Source organism: Taudactylus pleione, unplaced genomic scaffold, assembly GCF_031769625.1.
Source record: "Taudactylus pleione unplaced genomic scaffold, aTauple2 ptg000009l, whole genome shotgun sequence".
In the NCBI taxonomy this organism is placed as follows: domain Eukaryota; kingdom Metazoa; phylum Chordata; class Amphibia; order Anura; family Myobatrachidae; genus Taudactylus; species Taudactylus pleione.
Genome location: NW_028284412.1, coordinates 1,311,093 through 1,329,830, shown reverse-complemented (window position 1 = coordinate 1,329,830; position 18,738 = coordinate 1,311,093). Strand labels below are relative to the sequence as shown.

Sequence of the window (18,738 nt, the reverse complement as noted above, 5' to 3'; positions counted from 1 at the left end):
GGTTCTACAACCATGATGGACCTGTTCTGTACCATTTCTATTATGGTGACAAATTATAATCTTTATAGAATGACCTATACGATACAGTGGAGCCCATTTAACAAGTGCTACGCAAAATAGCATTACTTTATAGCAATGTAACTTGATGGTTTGCCCGGAACACATCACTATAAACAGTCACACTCCACATAAACATATACAGTAAAGGTGCCCACACACTAGACGATTATCTACACGATTTTGATGCATCGTAAACATAAATTTTTCAAATTTGTGCAAATCGTGCAGTTTCCACTGAGCGATAACGATCTGATGCGCGGTCCCGCGGGTCGTTAATCGTATCTTCAGATCTTACCTACTGCAGGCAAGATCTGGCAATCCCTTTAACGAGGCACTGGAAATAGTTAAGGGCACACGATAGGTCGGTAATAGATCATTTGTCAAAATGAACACTTTATGCACGATTTCGTTTGCTTAGGACTGCCAGGGAGCTGCCGGCGAGTTCAAAAGAAATCATTAACAACATTGCATCGTTTGCGAGTCTTTTAGTTTGTGGGCACCTTTAGTGTGCTTCAAGGTACAGAGAAGCAGAAATATCTTTAGGCAGAGACTGTAGCCCTGATTCAGAGTCGCTCGCAAAAGTGAGCGCTCGCTCTGAATCAGGACGGCGTTTTTTTTTGTTGTTTTTTTAAACGGCCTCCTGGCCGCTCACTAAGCTGTGGGTGACCATCCACAGCTATTGCGAGCGGCAAGGTGATGGTCGCGACCATCGGGCTTGCGACGAGACCCTTGTGGTAGGGTCTCGTTTCCACAAGCCCCAGTGAGCTTCCTGCTCTAATAGAGCAGTAAGCTCAACTACTGACATCACGAGTGATGTCAGTAGGGCCGCCCTCAAATGGCAGGCTTTCCTTCAGGAATGCCTCCGTTTGGCCAGCCCCCCCCCCCCCCTCCCCGCCTACAAAACGGGGCGAGAGCTGTCGATCAACATCGACAGCCGCCCCGTTTTATTGCGAGCCCCGGAGAGAGTGATTTCTCGCTCACTCCGGGGCTTGCGCACGCGGCACGTGCGCACTGCCCGGCCATCGACCCGCTTGCGAGCGGGTCTGAATCTAAAGATCTAAACTAATCTTCCTCTTTAGAACCACCCTTTTCAGTAAAATTACCGTTTCCTTTTGTCTCCTCAAACACTACTTGGTTTAACTTTATTTATGAATTAAAAAAAACATGACAGTGAGAGCCACACACTAGGACTAAATGAAGATTTTTAGTACATTGCTCATAGAGAGCCTAAAAAAATTCACAAGCAAAGGTCTATACCAGAGGTACCCAAATGCAGTTCTCAAGGCACCCCAACAGTTCAGGTTTTAGGGATATCAATTGTTGAGCACAGGTGGTTAAATTAAATTGAATGAGGTACTAATTAAGTCACCTATTGTCAAGCATGGATAGCTCTAAAACCTGAACTGCTGGGGTGGGGTGCCTTGAGGACTGCATTTGGGTACCTCTGGTTTATACTTAAAGCAGTGAAAATATTTATACACACATCACTATTTCAAGCTATAGGAAGCATCATGGTAATTGACTTGTCTCCTTAGCTTGTTTCTTCAGACTGCTATTGACCAATTGATAATTCTGCAGCTTTTTCCAGTGTTATGTGACTGCCATGACATATGATGCAGTGAGACTATGGAATAGAACTACCAGCTCTATTTGCACTGTGACATCCTCTCTCTCTTTCCCCCTCTTCTGCCTTCACATAATACGCTGACAGTTTAAGAGCTAGCAGACTGACTATGTCAGTGTCTGGTACACAGACAATGGGTGTTATTTTGAGCAGCTTGAAATGCAGTAGTTGAGCGATTACATTCAATTGCGCATGCACAAAAAAATTCTTATAACACATTCATTACAGAGAGTCAATGCACAAAGGTGCTGTTGAGATCGGTGCAGATGGTATCAGAAAGTTGGCGGAAAAGTGATGGGCATTCCTGGGCGGTAGCTAGTGGTGCATGCAAAAATGGGTTGTTCATTGGGCGTATTATGGGAGTGTCAATGCAAAAGACTGCATTCACAGACGCACAGCCGCAAGCATAGGAGGCCGTAGTTAGACGGAGATACTGCACCTGTCACATGGCTGGTGCAATTTTCAATGGTGCGACCGATGGTGGTGTATAAGGAAGCACCAATCAGTATTACAGCGTGCACGGGAGCTAAAAGTAGGAGTCCCAGTCCTTGCACTTTCGGCTGTAGGGATGGACACAAGGGAAGGAGTTTATATGCAGTTTATCGCAGACGGGCAACCGTCAATATACACTGCTGCTTTTGCATGTGATTTAGAATCAGATCCAATGTGTTTTGTATCTGTTCTGTACACTGTGACATCCGGCCCTACCTTCTCCACCCCCTACCATCATGGTGTTCATTCTAGCACCCTGCACCTGTCACAACTTGTGAAGTTCCTCTTTCCTGTCTGGGATGTCGCTCTCTGCTCTGGTGCTTCCAGCACACTCTGGTCTGTAACTTAGAAGTTTGGTGCATCAGCTGAGTGGGCTAGAAGCACCAGAGCAGAAAGCGACAACCCAAGCAGGAAAGCGGAACTGCACAGGTTGTGACAGGGGCAGGGTACTAGAATGAACACTACATCACATGACATGCTGAAAGCTGTGAGGCTGTGGTTCGGTTTTCACTCCTGAGATGCACCTAACACAGTCCATGATATTTAAGAAGATCTAGCAAAGAATATGCTTAATGCAGAGACATGTTTAAGAGGTACTTAACTTGTAAGTAACCCCAGTGCTAAGGAGTAGGCCTTTTGCTCAGCATATTCATCAAAAGTGCATTGCAGGAGATCAAAGGCGGTGATGGAGGGAGGGATGAGGGTGGTGTTTACAAGTCTAGATGTACCCCCATCCTCATTTAAACAAACACAATAATAATAACCAGTTGGACTTCTGTATTACTCATACACATCTTATGCATTCATATAAATTAGGAAATATATATATACATTATTTGCAAGTGCAGATTTTACTATGAAAACATATATGTAGGTTCCTGCCTTTTGCTGTTTTGCAAATAAGCAAACTAATGCTATTATCTGAAAATTGTCATTCTTCTGAAAAACCAATGTAAAACCTGAGTGGGTAACTGCATGAACTAATGACTTATCTTGACGTTGAAATAAAACCAGCCGAAAAAGTACCAAAATATGCTTAGGACAAAAAATTAGAAAAGCCTCAGGAGCGACGGGCTTAAAGAAAGAAATACACTTCAGGGTGTGATTGCCGCTTTAACATGACCAAATTCACGGTGAGGCACATTTTCAGACAGTCATACCACTTGTAAAAGATAGTCCCCATGTGCAAATTGGTGGAAAAAAAAAAAATGTAATTTCCAGAGCCCCCATATACTGAACAATGAAGCCAGGACTGGTTTCCACTGGCTTGTACGGGTCCCCCCTGCTATAGTGAAAACCAGTTAGAAAAAGAGTTATTTAAAAAAAAAAATTCATAAAAATTTACAAATAAGCGATATTGGACAAAAGAACTCACCTAAAACCTCTTTCAAGATATTAAAAAATACAAATGAAATAAATAAATCTTTACGTAAATAGCGCTCCTACACCTCTGTCCCTTCCTCATTGTTGTGTAAGGTCAGAAAGATATAAATGTTTAAGCATAGTGGAAAGGGATGAGGTGATTGGTGAGCTGTGTGTCTGGAATGTGATACATCAAGACAGTGCCATTGTTATCCACTGGGGTGCAACAAACGCCCAACTCCACCTTGGCCAGTATCTTAGCTGGCTGGAGAAGTTCTGTGAACTGAATATAGCCAGTACAGTAGTTGTGTATTCCATCCTTTTGCTGAGTGCAGGGGATATTTTTAACTCTGTTTTAAATCACACTTCAAAATTGTACGATTTGTTACAATGAGAGAGGCCTGTATTAACCATCAGTGCACACAAGAAAGCTCCCAAAGTTGTTAGAAACATATAGTGATTGCAATACCTGCAACACAAGCCAAGTTTGACATCCATTATAGCATAGAAGCAGAGCAGAGAAAACCTTCAATGTGGAATGTAGAGATCATTCTTAAGCTATTTATCTCTGTTCTTAAATGATAAAATACGCAGGATTACAAGCATGGTGGGCTAGAACAGTTCAACTGCGATGCAAGAGGGTGGTGCACACACTTGTGGATTCAGGGGAAAACATCTGATATTTCCATGAATTAACTCAAAGGACAACCACTGTTGAAATTGAAAACAAATGTAAACCACAAGCACAAAAATCTGCTGTATGAATATTGACAGTTATGTCCTCTCCACATGGGAGACACCGCAGTCCTGATAAAGCACATATTATTAACACAATGCCTAAGCTGTACATGATCAGCGCAGATCAGTGTTACAGGCAGGAAATCTAATCTGGATATGAGCAAGGCTTTTTCTACAAGCTGCTGTCATATGCTTTTATTTAAACATAGCAAAACTGCACAATGATTGAATGCCATTCCGTCCTCGCAATCACAAAAGCATTTACCATTTAAATTAAATAATAATACATAGCACTGGAGAATAGGCCAGTTACAAGATTTTTTTTGTTTTATTTTACACAAGAGGATCTAGAAGAGGTAACCTGTAATAATGTCCCTTCATAAAACATTTTATGAATACAGGCGTCTTATTTTGCCAAATTACATATGCTGTTAGATTCTAATTATTTTTGTGCAGTTGCTAGAGAAACACCAACTTCTTCCTTTGCATTATTTTCCTACATGTACCCCCTCTGTGTCATTTTTAATCCACTGGCCTACTCCCCGGAATACCCCGCTGGGATTAATAAATCATTTTGTGTGTCTTCAATACATTCATCGCTTCACCACGCCCCCCGTTTTCCACATTTATATGACAACAGAAGATTATTCCATATTACTAAAACACACAGTGGGGTAAAAAAAAGCAGTGGTTCCCAAACTCACTTGTTAAGTTGTCCTAACAATCCAGGTTTTAAGGATATCCATGGTTGAGCATAGATGATTAAATCAAATTTACTGTTGCTAATTAAGTCACCTGTGCTCAAGCATGAATATCCTTAAAACCTGGATTGCTAGGTTGCCTTGAGTAGAGTTTGGGAACCTCTGTAGTAAGGTAATAATCCTCTCAGAAGCAGAGCACACCCACAGCTCTCTCCCTGTGTGCCAGGTGCAAGCCAAGAACAGGTTCCTCCGTAGAAAACTTCCAAAAACATTCATACTGTAAGAAAATTGTTCAAAGGCTGCACACAGGTATTAGTTAGTCATTCGTCCCCATGAGGTGTATGTTTATTGATGCGAGCACAGAAAAAAACTTTTTCGGTGCTCGCATCAATAAACATAACCCTCATGGGGAATGAAGCACTAACTAATACCTGTGTGCAGCCTTTGAACACTATTTCCCAGGCAGTATTATAGAATGAGACGTTTCCACATTTATGCAAAGAAATCCAAGGAGTTAAATCAGTGCAGCAAAGCGGGAAACGTCTTTACTGCAAGATCTAGAACAACTTTTCAAAGCAGTTTCCCATCACACTCCTCATAACTCAAACCTCCTCTCAGGTCTGTCATTGCTGAGCAGATGGAAAATATTAAGGTAAAAGGGCAGACTGCATCGGTCAGCCTTCCGTCTCTGCCAAAAGGCCTCATGCTAACTACAAGCAGATTTGCAGGCGGCCTCACTGCTCTGTTACAATCTGAGATCTGGCACATCCTTTGCCCTGACTACCAGCAGGAGGGCGGGAGGCCAGCTGAGCGCGGCTACTGTGCCAAACAGACTGTGCAAGGCCTTCCTGCTTGAATGCTTCAACAGAAAGACGGAAAGTCCTTGCCCCCTTTTGTAAACAAATCCTTGCACTTTCTACCTGCTACTGTGCCAAACCGTCCCGATGGCTCCGTGTCAAAAGGTGGCACAACTTAATCCTTCTACATGAAGTGAAGAAACCATGGGGGAAACAACAGCTGGATATCAGGAAGGCTTCACTTCAATGTACTATAAATGCATGGAACCAGGTTTCCGCGTGTAATTGTGATAGCACTGGAACATGAAATTAGTCTGTATAAGACGATGACAGCGACATGAAGAATAAAACCAATTAATAAAGGAAATGCCTGGATGATTAATGGTCATTTATGCCACATACAGTGTATGCTTTTACCTTCTGTAAGGGTTATTTGTATCACACACTAAAGTGTATGCACAGAGTGAACAAGTTGACCATCACAATCAAACAGCTTCTCCCTAGCATTTTATAGAATGTACTTTATAAACACTAGCTGCAAACTGGTTGCTATGGGCAACTTCTCCAATTGTCTACTCTGTAAAAGGCTTGATACATCACTACCACGGATCCTGAATGGCTGTTCAGTGCCTTAGATGGTGGCATATGATTGCCTGTAACCTCGTCACAGCGAATCAATATGCTTATATATGTTACCGCTTACCTTAATTTCCAAATGCAGCTTATGTACACATAGATTTTTTTATCTGCTAATAGTGTCTAGAATAACGGATCGGGGAAATTCAACATGTAAAAAATTCATGATTCTGCCCATTTTCAGGTTGGGATTGGGGAATCGACATGTTGACTATCCCGGACACCCCAACGTCGACAGAACAGGGAGTTGCCGCGATAGCAGCTAGATGTATGGGCCCCATATTCCCGGTTCCCGATCCCGCCATATCGAGGAATTTCCGCCATAGTGGTTAGATGTATGGGCCCCTTAAAATGCTACCAAAATTCTTGATAACCAACAAGTACTGTGTACCTAAAAACTTCTGCCATGAAGTAAACGTCTAAGGAAATAGACTGATCACTCAGCCCTGTGACAGCTGCACGCTACAAATAGGCCTTTGGGAAAATGGAAGATGGAGACCCAATAATGCATAAGTAGTAATAATAATAATAATAATAATAATAATAATAAATTAATAAATAAATTAATATTAAAAATATTTCATGTGTCAGCCCATTGTGGCGATGTCTGAATAAGTCAAAATGCATGGTGGCATATTTCAGGACCCAATGTAGATAGTTACTAATTATTCTAAAAAAGAAATCAAATACTTTAAATAATAGTGTTTAACACCAAAACAATACTGTCAGATTTATTTTGTATTTTCTGCAGGATTATTAAATATGACATACATAGTGTAATGTACTGTAACTGAAATGGAGATAGTGCCTTCTAAGATTTTTAATTGAATATACTACATAACTCTAATCATTGCTCATTAGATGTAATATGTATCTTGCAAAAGAACAGGATCAATATCAGAACAAATTATATTATAATAAATATGAATAAATTAAGTTTCACATAATGTCATAAAAAGAATATAGGAAAAAAGTCTTTGAATAAAATGAAAATGGAAAAATTATCACTGCGGGATGCTATGGAAATGCTGCTATTTAAAGGGTGAATCTTTTTCTGACACCTGAGGATGGCAAGAGAGCTTTTCACTGGCAGATGACATCAGTAACACACAAGAGAGCTCTGCAAGTTAATGGTATCACAATCGTTCTGTGTTAAGTTTCTCCAGTGTGCTTACAAACAGTGGTACTACGGTCCCTCAAGCTGCTCCTCTTCTATGCATCAATGCTCTGCCAGTTGGCAACCTCAAGCCAGGAAGCTGTCAGTGTCAATTGAGCTGAGGCTATGGAGTTCTTGCTGGTGAACGGGGTGTCCTCTGTTTCCAAAGCATGGGAAAAAAAAGCCTCCGCTCTCTTTCCATCTGAGCTGGCGACTTCCACTGACTGCAGTTTAAAGGAGCTGAGAATCAGCCTTAACAAAAGCGTTCTGTGGCTGAGCCCTGGCTGGGACCCATGTCAACAGATTCCAGGGTCGCAGGTCACACTAACTAACATCTATTCCCAGCAGAGCCGGCTCTGAGCGCAGCCTGGAAGTAGTACAAATTTGGAATTTTTGTCTAATCCCCTGAGATATTCCTGATCCTTCCACATGTTTCTGCTCAATTAGAAACAATTCTCACTTTGCACCACGTGAGAGGCTCCCTTGGACATTATGTTCAATCAAAGGAAAGTGACCTCTGAGCCAGAAGCACAGAGGCAGACAATCAGCTATTTTCTTTATGTCTGTGCACAAAGCAATATACAAGTGTGTACGTATGAATGTAGACATATATTATATATACCTATATAGTGTGTGTGTGTACATGTAAATATGAATGTAGAGGTTACTTTTTTGTTTTGACATAGTTTTCATAGCTTCAATAGTTGATGTTTCAGTCCTTGTACTGGACCTTTGCCAAGACATCGTCCACCTTGTTACAATTCCATCAAAGTAACAAACCTAATCCAACTCTGCCCTAAATTTCCAATCTCACTAGTAATAATACATACAAATGTGTATATCAATTGATTATGCAGATGTGTCCACATACATCTATCCTCCATGCGCTACAAGTCGCGCCACACATAACGCAGGAGCGCCGTGTACTGAGCATCTTTTCGTGCAACTTTTTACCTTCAAATGTGTCTTATTCACATAGTGAGGTGAATAGGATGCACAAGCAGCTTCTGCTGATTAAAATGATATGCTTAGATTCTGTGTGTGACTGCGGGTGTATCTGCGTGTTACAGCCACTGACATTGTAACGTAGCATTTCGACTGCAGATACACCCGCACTCGATCACAGAATATATGCATGCTGCATATAATTTTAATCAGCAGAAGCTGCTTTTGCTAAATATTCGTGGTGCAAATAAGCTGCATTTGAAGGTAAAAAGTTTGCACAAAAAGAAGCTTGGAGCTACAGAGTCACGACACGGCATGGCGCGACTAGAAGGGCTGTGTAACACGCAAGGAGGCTAGATGTATGTGACCAAACTGTATATGCGCACCCCGCCCTGAAAAAAAAAAAAAATTATATTATATATATATACACACACACACACACACACACACATACACCCACTCTGATTTCAGCGTTCAGTCTGGAATGCATACATTAACCAGCAGAGCTTTGAGCAACACTCCTTATACTATATTACAGTGGTGATCTAGGGCAAGATAAGGGCATGTTATAATCTTTATAAGGTTTACAGTATGTACACTAGTGTATTAACTAGTATAACACATTTCACAATATTCCTGGGTAAAGGAAGGGGCTAATGCTGATCTAATCCACGTACCCACTGATTAGATAGTCCAATAATTCTAATAATAAACTAAGTATTTTTAATGGATATCATTTAATATTTTACAATCACCTGTAGCTGATGGAGTATTTTCATGTATGTGTGTACAGGGTTTGTAGTAGATAGACCTGTTCTTTACGTGCCCTGATGGAGGGTCACTGTATGCAGTTTCAAATGGAGATATACAGTAGTGTAATGTACGTGTATTTACAATGGTTCATTTTGACCGCCATAAACAGGCATGGTACTTATAGTCTCCTAGGGTGCAAATGTAAAAGTCTAGGCAGAATTAAGGTCTTAATTTAATCTTTGAAATGACTACATTTGGTAAATGTAATACACATTACTAAAAGCAGTTAAAACATTCAGGAAGCATAAAGTACAGCCGAAGTAGGAATTGGCGCCCCCTATGTGTCCGTCCAAGAACAGAAAATATGTAACATTATCAGCCACACACTATTCCTCAGAAAAACAGATGAGCACAGCTTCCTGCTTGTCCCACACGTTTCGCTGACACCACAGAGGTCCCTGCCACGTTAGGCCAAGTACCAATGCAGCATCACAATCACACTGACAAGCGGTTCAAGTTCTTGTAAACCCTAATGACAGCTCACAAACTGCAGCAGTCTTACAACTTTCTAGAAAAACAGGCGCTTGTGTAACTTAAATATACAAACGCTGCAGTCAGATAAGTTATGACAGCCGCAGATAAGAGCGCTCGCAGCTCAGACAGTTCTTGTTAAATTCATCTACACATCACAAAATACACACATCGTCCAGATATGGCCAAGTGCCCGGTATAAAAGTGCAGGGGGTTAAGGGCACACTATGGAGTGAAAAATGCAGGATATGAGTTAGCAACTCTGAAGATGAACAGGAACTTCATGTTTTATCAACTGGCTGTATAAGTCAGGAAAATGAATTACAGCAGAACATTATGCAACAAAAAACACCTTCTAAAAGTTGTATCATATAATAACCACTGCACACTGTGCCTAATTCAGACCAGGATACTACGCTGCGGATGCACGATATGGGCGATTATCGCCCATCTGCGCATGCATCGCAGTGCTCGTGCACAAACCAGTCACTGCGGTCGGGAATCGTGCGCTCGTAGCACAAAGACTGAGCGCTACTTTGAGTGACAGATAGCGCCGTTTGTGGGTGGTTACAGGGGAAGGTGCTTGTGAACAGGGGAGTGGATGTGCGAACACAGGCGTGTCTGGGCGTCTAAACGGTGTTTTAGGGGTGTGCATAATTAGCACATTGTACACGTCACTTGGTTGTATTTTAGACAGCACTGATCGCAGTGCTTGAGGTGGGGTAGGGGCGTGCAGCTCCGATGGCTCTCGATGTCACCGATTAATCACACACTTCCTGGAGATGACGTGTGCTTAGAGAGAAAGGTGGGCGTCTTTATACTGGCGTGCATTCGCTCTGCCGTCGCTCTATAAGGCATAGGGTGTCCTTCCACCAGACACTGCGATCGCGGCATTTGCATACCCGGCCCCTTATGGCTGCGTTCGTTCACGGCTTAGCGTCCGGGTCTGAATCAGGCCCACTGTACCTTCTATATTAACGTATATAGCCACTCATAAGGATATTTAATCTATTTTATATTTATTGCTTATTATCAAATAGTATCTTACCACATCTATATAGACATGAACTACTCACCCCCCTAATTCTAGTGCTCAATAGCTATAAAACAACAGAGTTATTTCCCTTTTTTGAAGAGAATTCTATAGAACAAGTGAGTGCACAGGGACCCAGCAAGAAAGCTACCTTGGACAAATGGTGATTTGATGTAATGAATGATTTCATTTACCTGTTAGAAAAATAAGCTATGTTACAGTCTTGTAAGTGTATCAGTAATATGGCTATATTAAGATATGAGAAATTATTGTTAAAAAAAAAAGATGTGTCAAGATACAGCAATCCTTAAAATCAAACTAATCAGCCCCATCTGGCGTTCCACAGGCATTGTAACTTAAGCTGGGTACACACTTAAGTCGACGGGTTGGCCATCCCGCCAAACTAACGATTGGTAAGTACATACACACTTACCAATTGTTCGGCCGATGGGTCTGTGCTGACATCACAACTGGGCGAGCATTTAAATTGCCCGCCCAGTTGAGAAGTTAGCCACCGGCGGGTAACTGCAACAAGTGTACAGCTGGTCGTCTGTACACACAGCCAGATGTGCAGATACTGTATATTTGCAAGATATATAGGCATCGGCTGTGCTGCAGGACAGATGCGATATGTCTATGAACGATGTTGATCACAGACATATTGGGTGTACACACCCACCGATGCACTACAGATATATCGCCCGTTCAATGTGACTTTTACTTAAAATGTGTCTTAATCTGCAACCTTGTACCAATTTTTTGTAACAGTATTTAGTACACTATTAGAGAACTAGGAAGCAAAATTCAGGAAAAAGTGCCAATCTGGGTAAAGAGGTCCTATACGAGTATCTCACGCCACGCACCGTTTCGCTTAATCTGCTACTTTATACCAATTCCTTTGCGACCAAAAATACTAATCATAAGTACTCCATTAGCTACTTAGTACACTATTAGTGAATTTTTAAAAATTGGTGAATAGTACTTATGAATGGGAATTGCTATTAGTGGAGGAGCGTCTAAGTAGCGCCATATGATGGATTTTTGTCAGCTCTCTTTGTGTAGTTGGTCGATTTCAGATTTATTTATTTGACCACTATCATAGTAAGGTTACAAATCATAGATGGATATTTTGTAGCCACTATATTAAAATGACAAGAAATGCTAACAGCAGTCACAAAAACTGGTGAATATACAGTGGATACAGGGATGTAGTCTTAATATACAGTGGTTACAGCCTTAATTGAATGCAAATTAAACAGTCTATCGTAAATACGTTCGCTTTTGATAAACTTTTGAAACAACATACCCTGAAGATACAGACTTTTAAGTTCAAATTTCCTTAGACATGAGAAATGGGATTATTGATGCTAATAGTACATGAGCACAAAAGAAGATTTGGGGAATCTGACACCCACCCATTCTATGTCTCCAAAACACATCTGATGATAAATGGCTTGAAACACTGCACATACTGACATTTGCTACACAGACAGACACAGCTGGCCTTACCTTAAGATACAAAAGCAGCTTTTAGCGCCCGAAGATAACCGGCAGAAGCCGAACCTATGCTTGCTGTCAATGTCAGTCAGCACAAACGTGAAGTTTTGTCCAACTTGGCTGGCAGAGAGGCTGAAAACAGAAAGAAGAAAGATTTATAAGAACTAAAAATAGATGTATCACTTACATCTCCCAAACAGTGGGACCACTGAAACCACGTCACTGATCACGCAGACATTTACTGCAACAACTAGTATAATACACATGTGCATAATATACACGTGTTACACAGAGTAGCACAGGGGGTAACATGTGTGTTATTCATTTTAAAAGGAATAGGTTTTATTAACACTGAAACTGAATAGATCCTTAAATTCCCTTTCTTGATTTAAAGCCCCAGGCCAGCAGGATTTAATTATCAGTGTCAGAGCAATAGGACTGAGGTCTGTTAATTCAGCCTCTGAGCAGTACAGGAGCTAGTGGCCCGTCTGTGTATGAAACAATAGCCATACATTGACATAACCGGCAAACATACATGGATATATGTAGACAGACACTCATATTTTCCATATGAATAGGTAACAAAAAAATTATCACATGCGCATTATATGTATCGTGCACGTTGTTGGTAGCAAAAGAGGACAAAATAATACATATAGAGGGACTTTAAATGAGTTCACCTTAGAATAGTGTTACTGTTATAACCGAAAACCAAAAAGTTTTGTTTTTCCTTTGCTACAATTTCATGACCTTCCAGGAAAGTGTGTTCATGCTGGTCCACAAGTTCAATAGGGTGTGTTTATAATGTGCACTGGCCACCGGAGTGTTCCTCGTGGCCTTGTCTCCTTAATACCATGTGGAAGATATACAGTAGTTACCCGAGGAATGGCAACTACTATCCCTATACCATATCCTGCTCTAAGATTAGAGAATAAGTAACTCCAGTGATTAGTATGAAGTAGTAAATGTTGTCACTGGCGCTACCTGGGTTTTTATTTTTCCTCCATTCTCTCTCTTTCCTCCTCTCGCTGCCCATCCACTAGCAGACCTCAAAACGACTGCATGATTACGACATTGTAATCGTGCAGTTGTTTCAAAGTCTGTGATGAGCCTACACTGAACCAGTAGTAGATCAGTGTAGGCACATCAATCATCTGCAAACATGCTGAACCTGACGTTATCGTCAGGTTATCCAGCACGTTTGCCCGATGATAAGATGTCTAAAACGACCAGCGGGAGTACACATCGCTGGTCATTTTAGACATTTTTCTAAACGATTTGCAAACAATTACTGAACGACTGAACGATAACGATCATTCGCTCAATTTAACCGTCTAGTGGATGGGCACCTCCATCTCTCTCTTCAAACTCACCTGTCTATTTCTCATTAGCACTTCATTTTATAATATAGATACTATTGTACTTTTTGGGATATCCTCTCCTTGTCTCCTTACACAGGGTGTTTTTTTCTTTATGTATGTGCCAGTGCATCCTGTGTGCATTTTTCCTCTCTTGTCTACTGTTATAGACTTATGGATGTGGACAAAGTTGTGATGTTATTAGTGGCTATCAGGAGTGTATGTGTTTTCATCATGACGTGGTATGTGGTAAGTATGGGAAATAAAAGTGTGTGGAGACTGCATAGGTGTGTTATGATGGAACTCTCTGGAAGTGACATCACTGACAATGTTCGGAGAGGGTCAAAGTTCATACCAACAGTCATTACATTCCAACATGATGACATCATTTTTATCACTGTTCAGTTTTCTGAAGTGCTGTACTTAAACTGTTTCTAAGTTGTGAATAACATTGTTCATTACAGAAAAGAAAAGGTCCTTCAGACAAAGCACATTAATACAATCGGTACAAAGTAAGCATGGACAAATTCGGGAAAATAAAGATCTGTCTGGTGTTATAACTGTTTGTGGATTAGGAACCACTTACATGCTCTGTAACACTCACAACTTTTAACAATTATAAAGTTGATAACAAAGAATTGTATTTTTCCGGGTGGCATTATGAGGCAGCAATAGAAGGAAAGTATGTGGAGGGTGGTAGCACAGATCAGTAGTAGACCAAACCCTATAAGAGCAGGTAAGCAGGAGCCCATCATGAACCCTCCCCATCTTCCATCTCAATTAGGGGTATATTTACTAAAGTGCGGGTTTTTAGAAGTCTAGTTGTGACCCATAGCAACCAATCAGATTCTACATATAATTTATCTAGTACCTTATCTAGCACCTTTAGAAGATAAAGCTAGAACCTGATTGGTTGCTATAGGCAACAACTCCACTTTTAAAAACGTACGATTTAGTAAATATACCCTTTACTGTGGGGCAGACAATGGATAGAAGGCTGCAATGCTTGCCTCTAGTGCAAGGTGGCCTGGGGTCGAGGTTGAGTGGGCTGCACTGTGACACGGCCAAAAAGTTGCATTGTGCTGATGTCTCTATATAAAACGTCAGGGCAGTGCGGGTAAATTTTGCCGGGTGGACTGCCCGAGAAATATAGCATGGGGATAACACTGTAGCATCACATAACTAATAGACAGATCCTCTACTAAGCATGAACATAGCGCAATATAATCTGAACTAAAATTTATATCTAAAAAAAAAATAAAAATATACAGTATCTATATAAATTAATGTTCCACAAAACTCAAAACCCAACTTGATTTTAAATCATATTAATACTTTTTAAGCCAAAGTTGTCCATGCGAAAAACATGCTCTAAACTCTTACGCATTAAATAATAAAATAACAGATAGTTCTCATATTCCTAATATATATGTATAGTATAATTATTTTGTAACTGGTATGTCTTTTCTATCTATATAATATTAAAATAGGACCAAGAGTTAACATATTCATACATATATCTTGGTGGTAAGATGGTAACCATAAAGATTTTTCACAGACCATGGTAGAAACCGTTCCACTTTGAAAGTCAGAACTTAAAATGTGCCTGACGTCTAACATACGGAGGAGGCCTACATCCGTAAGTGGACCAAAGGCAACTTCTCACAACAGGGTGGATGTATAGGATACCAGATCACCCTCCCGCAGAGCATGGGGCTTCAAAAGCGCATGTTGCAGTCACCATGTACAGTGCATCCAGAAAGTATTCACAGCGCTTCACTTTTTCCACATTTTGCTATGTTACAGCCTTATTACTAAATGGAATAAATTCATTTTTGTCCTCAAATTTCTATACACAATACCCCATAATGACATTGAGATTTTTGCAAATTTAATTAAAAATAAATAAATAAATCACATGTACATACAAGTGTCTTGCAAAAGTATTCACCCCCTTTGCATTTTTCAAGTTTTGTTGCCTCACAACCTGGAATTAAAATGGATTGTTTGAAGGTGTGCATCATTTCATTCACAGAACATGCCTACAACTGTGAAGTTGTGTTTTTTTAATATTGTGAATCAAACAACATTTAGGACAACACAACAGAAAACTTCAGCGTGCATAACTATTCACTCCCTAAAGTCAGTACTTTGTCGAGCTACCTTTTGCGGCAATTGTAGCAGCAAGTCGCTTTGGATAAGTCTGTATGAGCTTGCCACATCTTGCCCCTGGGATTTTTGCCCATTCCTCAAGGCAAAACTGCTCCAGCTCCTTCATGTTGGATGGTTTTCACTTGTGAACAGCAATCTTCTAGTATGACCACAGATTCTCAATTGGATTGAGATCTGGGCTTTGACTAGGCAATTCCAACACATTTAAATGTTTCCTCTTAAACCACTCGAGTCTTGCTTTAGCAGTATGCTTCGGGTCATTGTCCTGCTGGAAGGTGAACCTCCGTCCCAGTCTCAAATCACAGGCAGACTGACAGAGGCTTTGCTCAAGCATATCCCTGTATTTAGCACCATCCATCTTTGCCTCGACTCAAGTCAGTTTCCTAGTCCCTGCTGCCGAAAAACATCCCACAGCATGATGCTGCCACCACCATGTTTCACTGTGGGGATGGTGTTCTTGGGGTGATGGGATGTGTTGGGTTTGCGCCAGACATAGCGTTTTCCTTGGTGGGCAAAAAGTTCAATTTTAGTCTCATCTGCCCAGAGCACCTTCCTCCATACATTTGGGGAGTCGCCCACATGCCTTTTGGCAAACTCAAATCGTGTCTTCTTATTTTTATCACTAAGTAATGGCTTTTTTCTGGTCACTCTGCCATAAAGCCCAGCTCTATGGAGTGTATGGCTTATTGTGGTCACATGCACAGATACACCAGTCTCTGCTGTGGAACTCTGCAGCTCCTTCAGGGTTACCTTTGGTCTCTGTGCTGCCTCTCTGATTAATGCCCTCCTAGCCTGGTCTGTGAGTTTTGGTGGGCGGTCTTCTCTTGGCAGGTTTGTTGTGGTACCATGTTCTTTCCATTTGAGGATGATGGATTTGATGGTGCTCCAGGGGACCATCAAAGATTTGGATATTTTTTAATAACCCAACCCAAAATTGTACTTCTCAATAACTTTGTCCCTGACTTGTTTGGAGAGCTCCTTGGTCTTCATGGTGTGATGCCTCTTGCTTAGTGGTGTTGCAACCTCTGGGGCTTTTCAGAAAAGGTGTGTTTATACTGACAGATCATGTGACACTTAGATTTCACACAGGTGGACTTCATTTCACTAATTATGTGACTTCTGAAGATAATTGGTTGCACCAGAACTTTTGAGGGGCTTCATAGCAAAGGGGGTGATTACATGTGCACATGCCATTTTTCAGAATTTTATTTATAAAGATTCGTTTTTATATATATTTTTCTCATTTCACTTCACCAAATTAGACTATTTTGTGCAGATCCATCACATAAAATTCAGATAAAAAAATAAAAATAAATTACAGGTTGTAATGTAACAAAAAAGGTAAAAAGCCAAGAGGGGGGGCGAATACTTTTGAAAGGCACTAAGTGTTCACAGCCTTTGCTCAATACTTTGTTGATGCACCTTTGGCAGCAATTACAGTCTCAAGTATTTTTGAATATGATGCCACAAGCTTGGCACAATTATCTTTGGGCAGTTTCGCCCGTTCCTCTTTGCAGCACCTTTCAAGCTCCATCATGTTGGATGGGAAGCGTCGGTGCACAGCCAATTTCCGATCTCTCCAGAGATGTTTAATCGGATTCAAGTCTGGGTTCTGGCTGGGCCACTCAAGGACATTCACAGAGTTGTCCTGAAGCCACTCTTTTGATGTCTTGGCTGTGTGCTTAGGGTTGCTGTCCTGCTGAAAGATGAACCATCGCCCCAGTCTGAGGTCAAGAGCGCTTTGGAGTAGATTTTCATCCAGGATGTCTCTGTACATTGCTGCATTCATCTTTCCCTCTATCCTGACTAGTCTCCCAGTTCCTGCTGCTGAAAAACATCCCCACAGCATGATGCTGCCACCACCATGCTTTACTGTAGGGTTGGTATTGGCCTGGTGATGAGTGGTGCCTGGTTTCCTCCAAAAATAACGCCTGGCATTCACGCCAAAGAGTTCAATCTTTGTCTCATCAGACCAGAGAATTTTGTTTCTCATGGTCTGAGAGTCTTTCAGGAGCAGTTTGGCAAACTCCAGGCGGGCTGCTATGTACTTTTTACTAAGGAGTGGCTTCCGTCTGACCACTCTACTATACAGGCCTGATTGGTGGATTACTGCAGAGATGGTTGTCCTTCTAGAAGGTTCTCCTCTCTCCACAGAGGAATGCTGTAGCTCTGACAGAGTGACCATCAGGTTCTTGGTCACCTCTCTGACTAGGACCCTTCTCTCACGATTGTTCAGTTTAGATGGCCAGCCAACTCTAGGAAGAGTCCTGGTGGTTCTGAACTTCTTCCATTTACGGATGATGGAGGCCACTTTGTTCATTGGGATCTTCAAAGCAGCAGATATTTTTCTGTACCCTTCCCCAGATTTGTGCCTCGAGACAATCCTGTCTCGGAGGTCTACGGACAATTCCTTGGACATCATGCTTGGTTTGTGCTCTGACATGCACTGTCAAATGTGGGACCTTATATAGACAGGTGTATGCCTTTCAAAATCATGTCCAAACAACTGAATTTACCACAGGTAGACTCCAATTAAGCTGTAGGAACATCTCAAGGATGATCAGTGGAAACAGGATGCACCTGAGCTCAATTTTGAGCTTCATGGCAAAGGCTGTGAATACTTATGTACAACTGTACATGTTATTTCTTAGTTTTATTTTTAATTAAATTTGCATATATCTCAAAAAAACTTTTTACACATTGTAAATGGGGTATTTATTGTGAGGACAAAAATTAATTTATTCCATTTTGGAATAAGGCTGTAACATAACGAAATGTGGAAAAAGTGAAGTACTGTGAATACTATCCAGATGCACTGTATGCTCTTCTGACAAGGCATGAGGGCCAACATATAGCTGTGAATGCACCGTGAAGTCAAATCCA

The 18,738-nt window shown here is 41.1% G+C and overlaps 1 protein-coding gene across 3 annotated transcripts in view; it reads right to left on the bottom strand.

Annotated features, from left to right (window-relative positions):
- Window positions 1-18,738, bottom strand: part of DENND1A (DENN domain containing 1A) — a 742,523-nt gene that overhangs the window by 513,263 nt on the left and 210,522 nt on the right. For all 3 annotated transcript variants that reach the window (XM_088466860.1, XM_088466851.1, XM_088466868.1), the window contains exon 5: window positions 12,338-12,457. In XM_088466860.1, coding sequence (XP_088322986.1) covers window positions 12,338-12,457 — 120 coding nt within the window. The remainder of the gene's footprint in view (window positions 1-12,337; window positions 12,458-18,738) is intronic.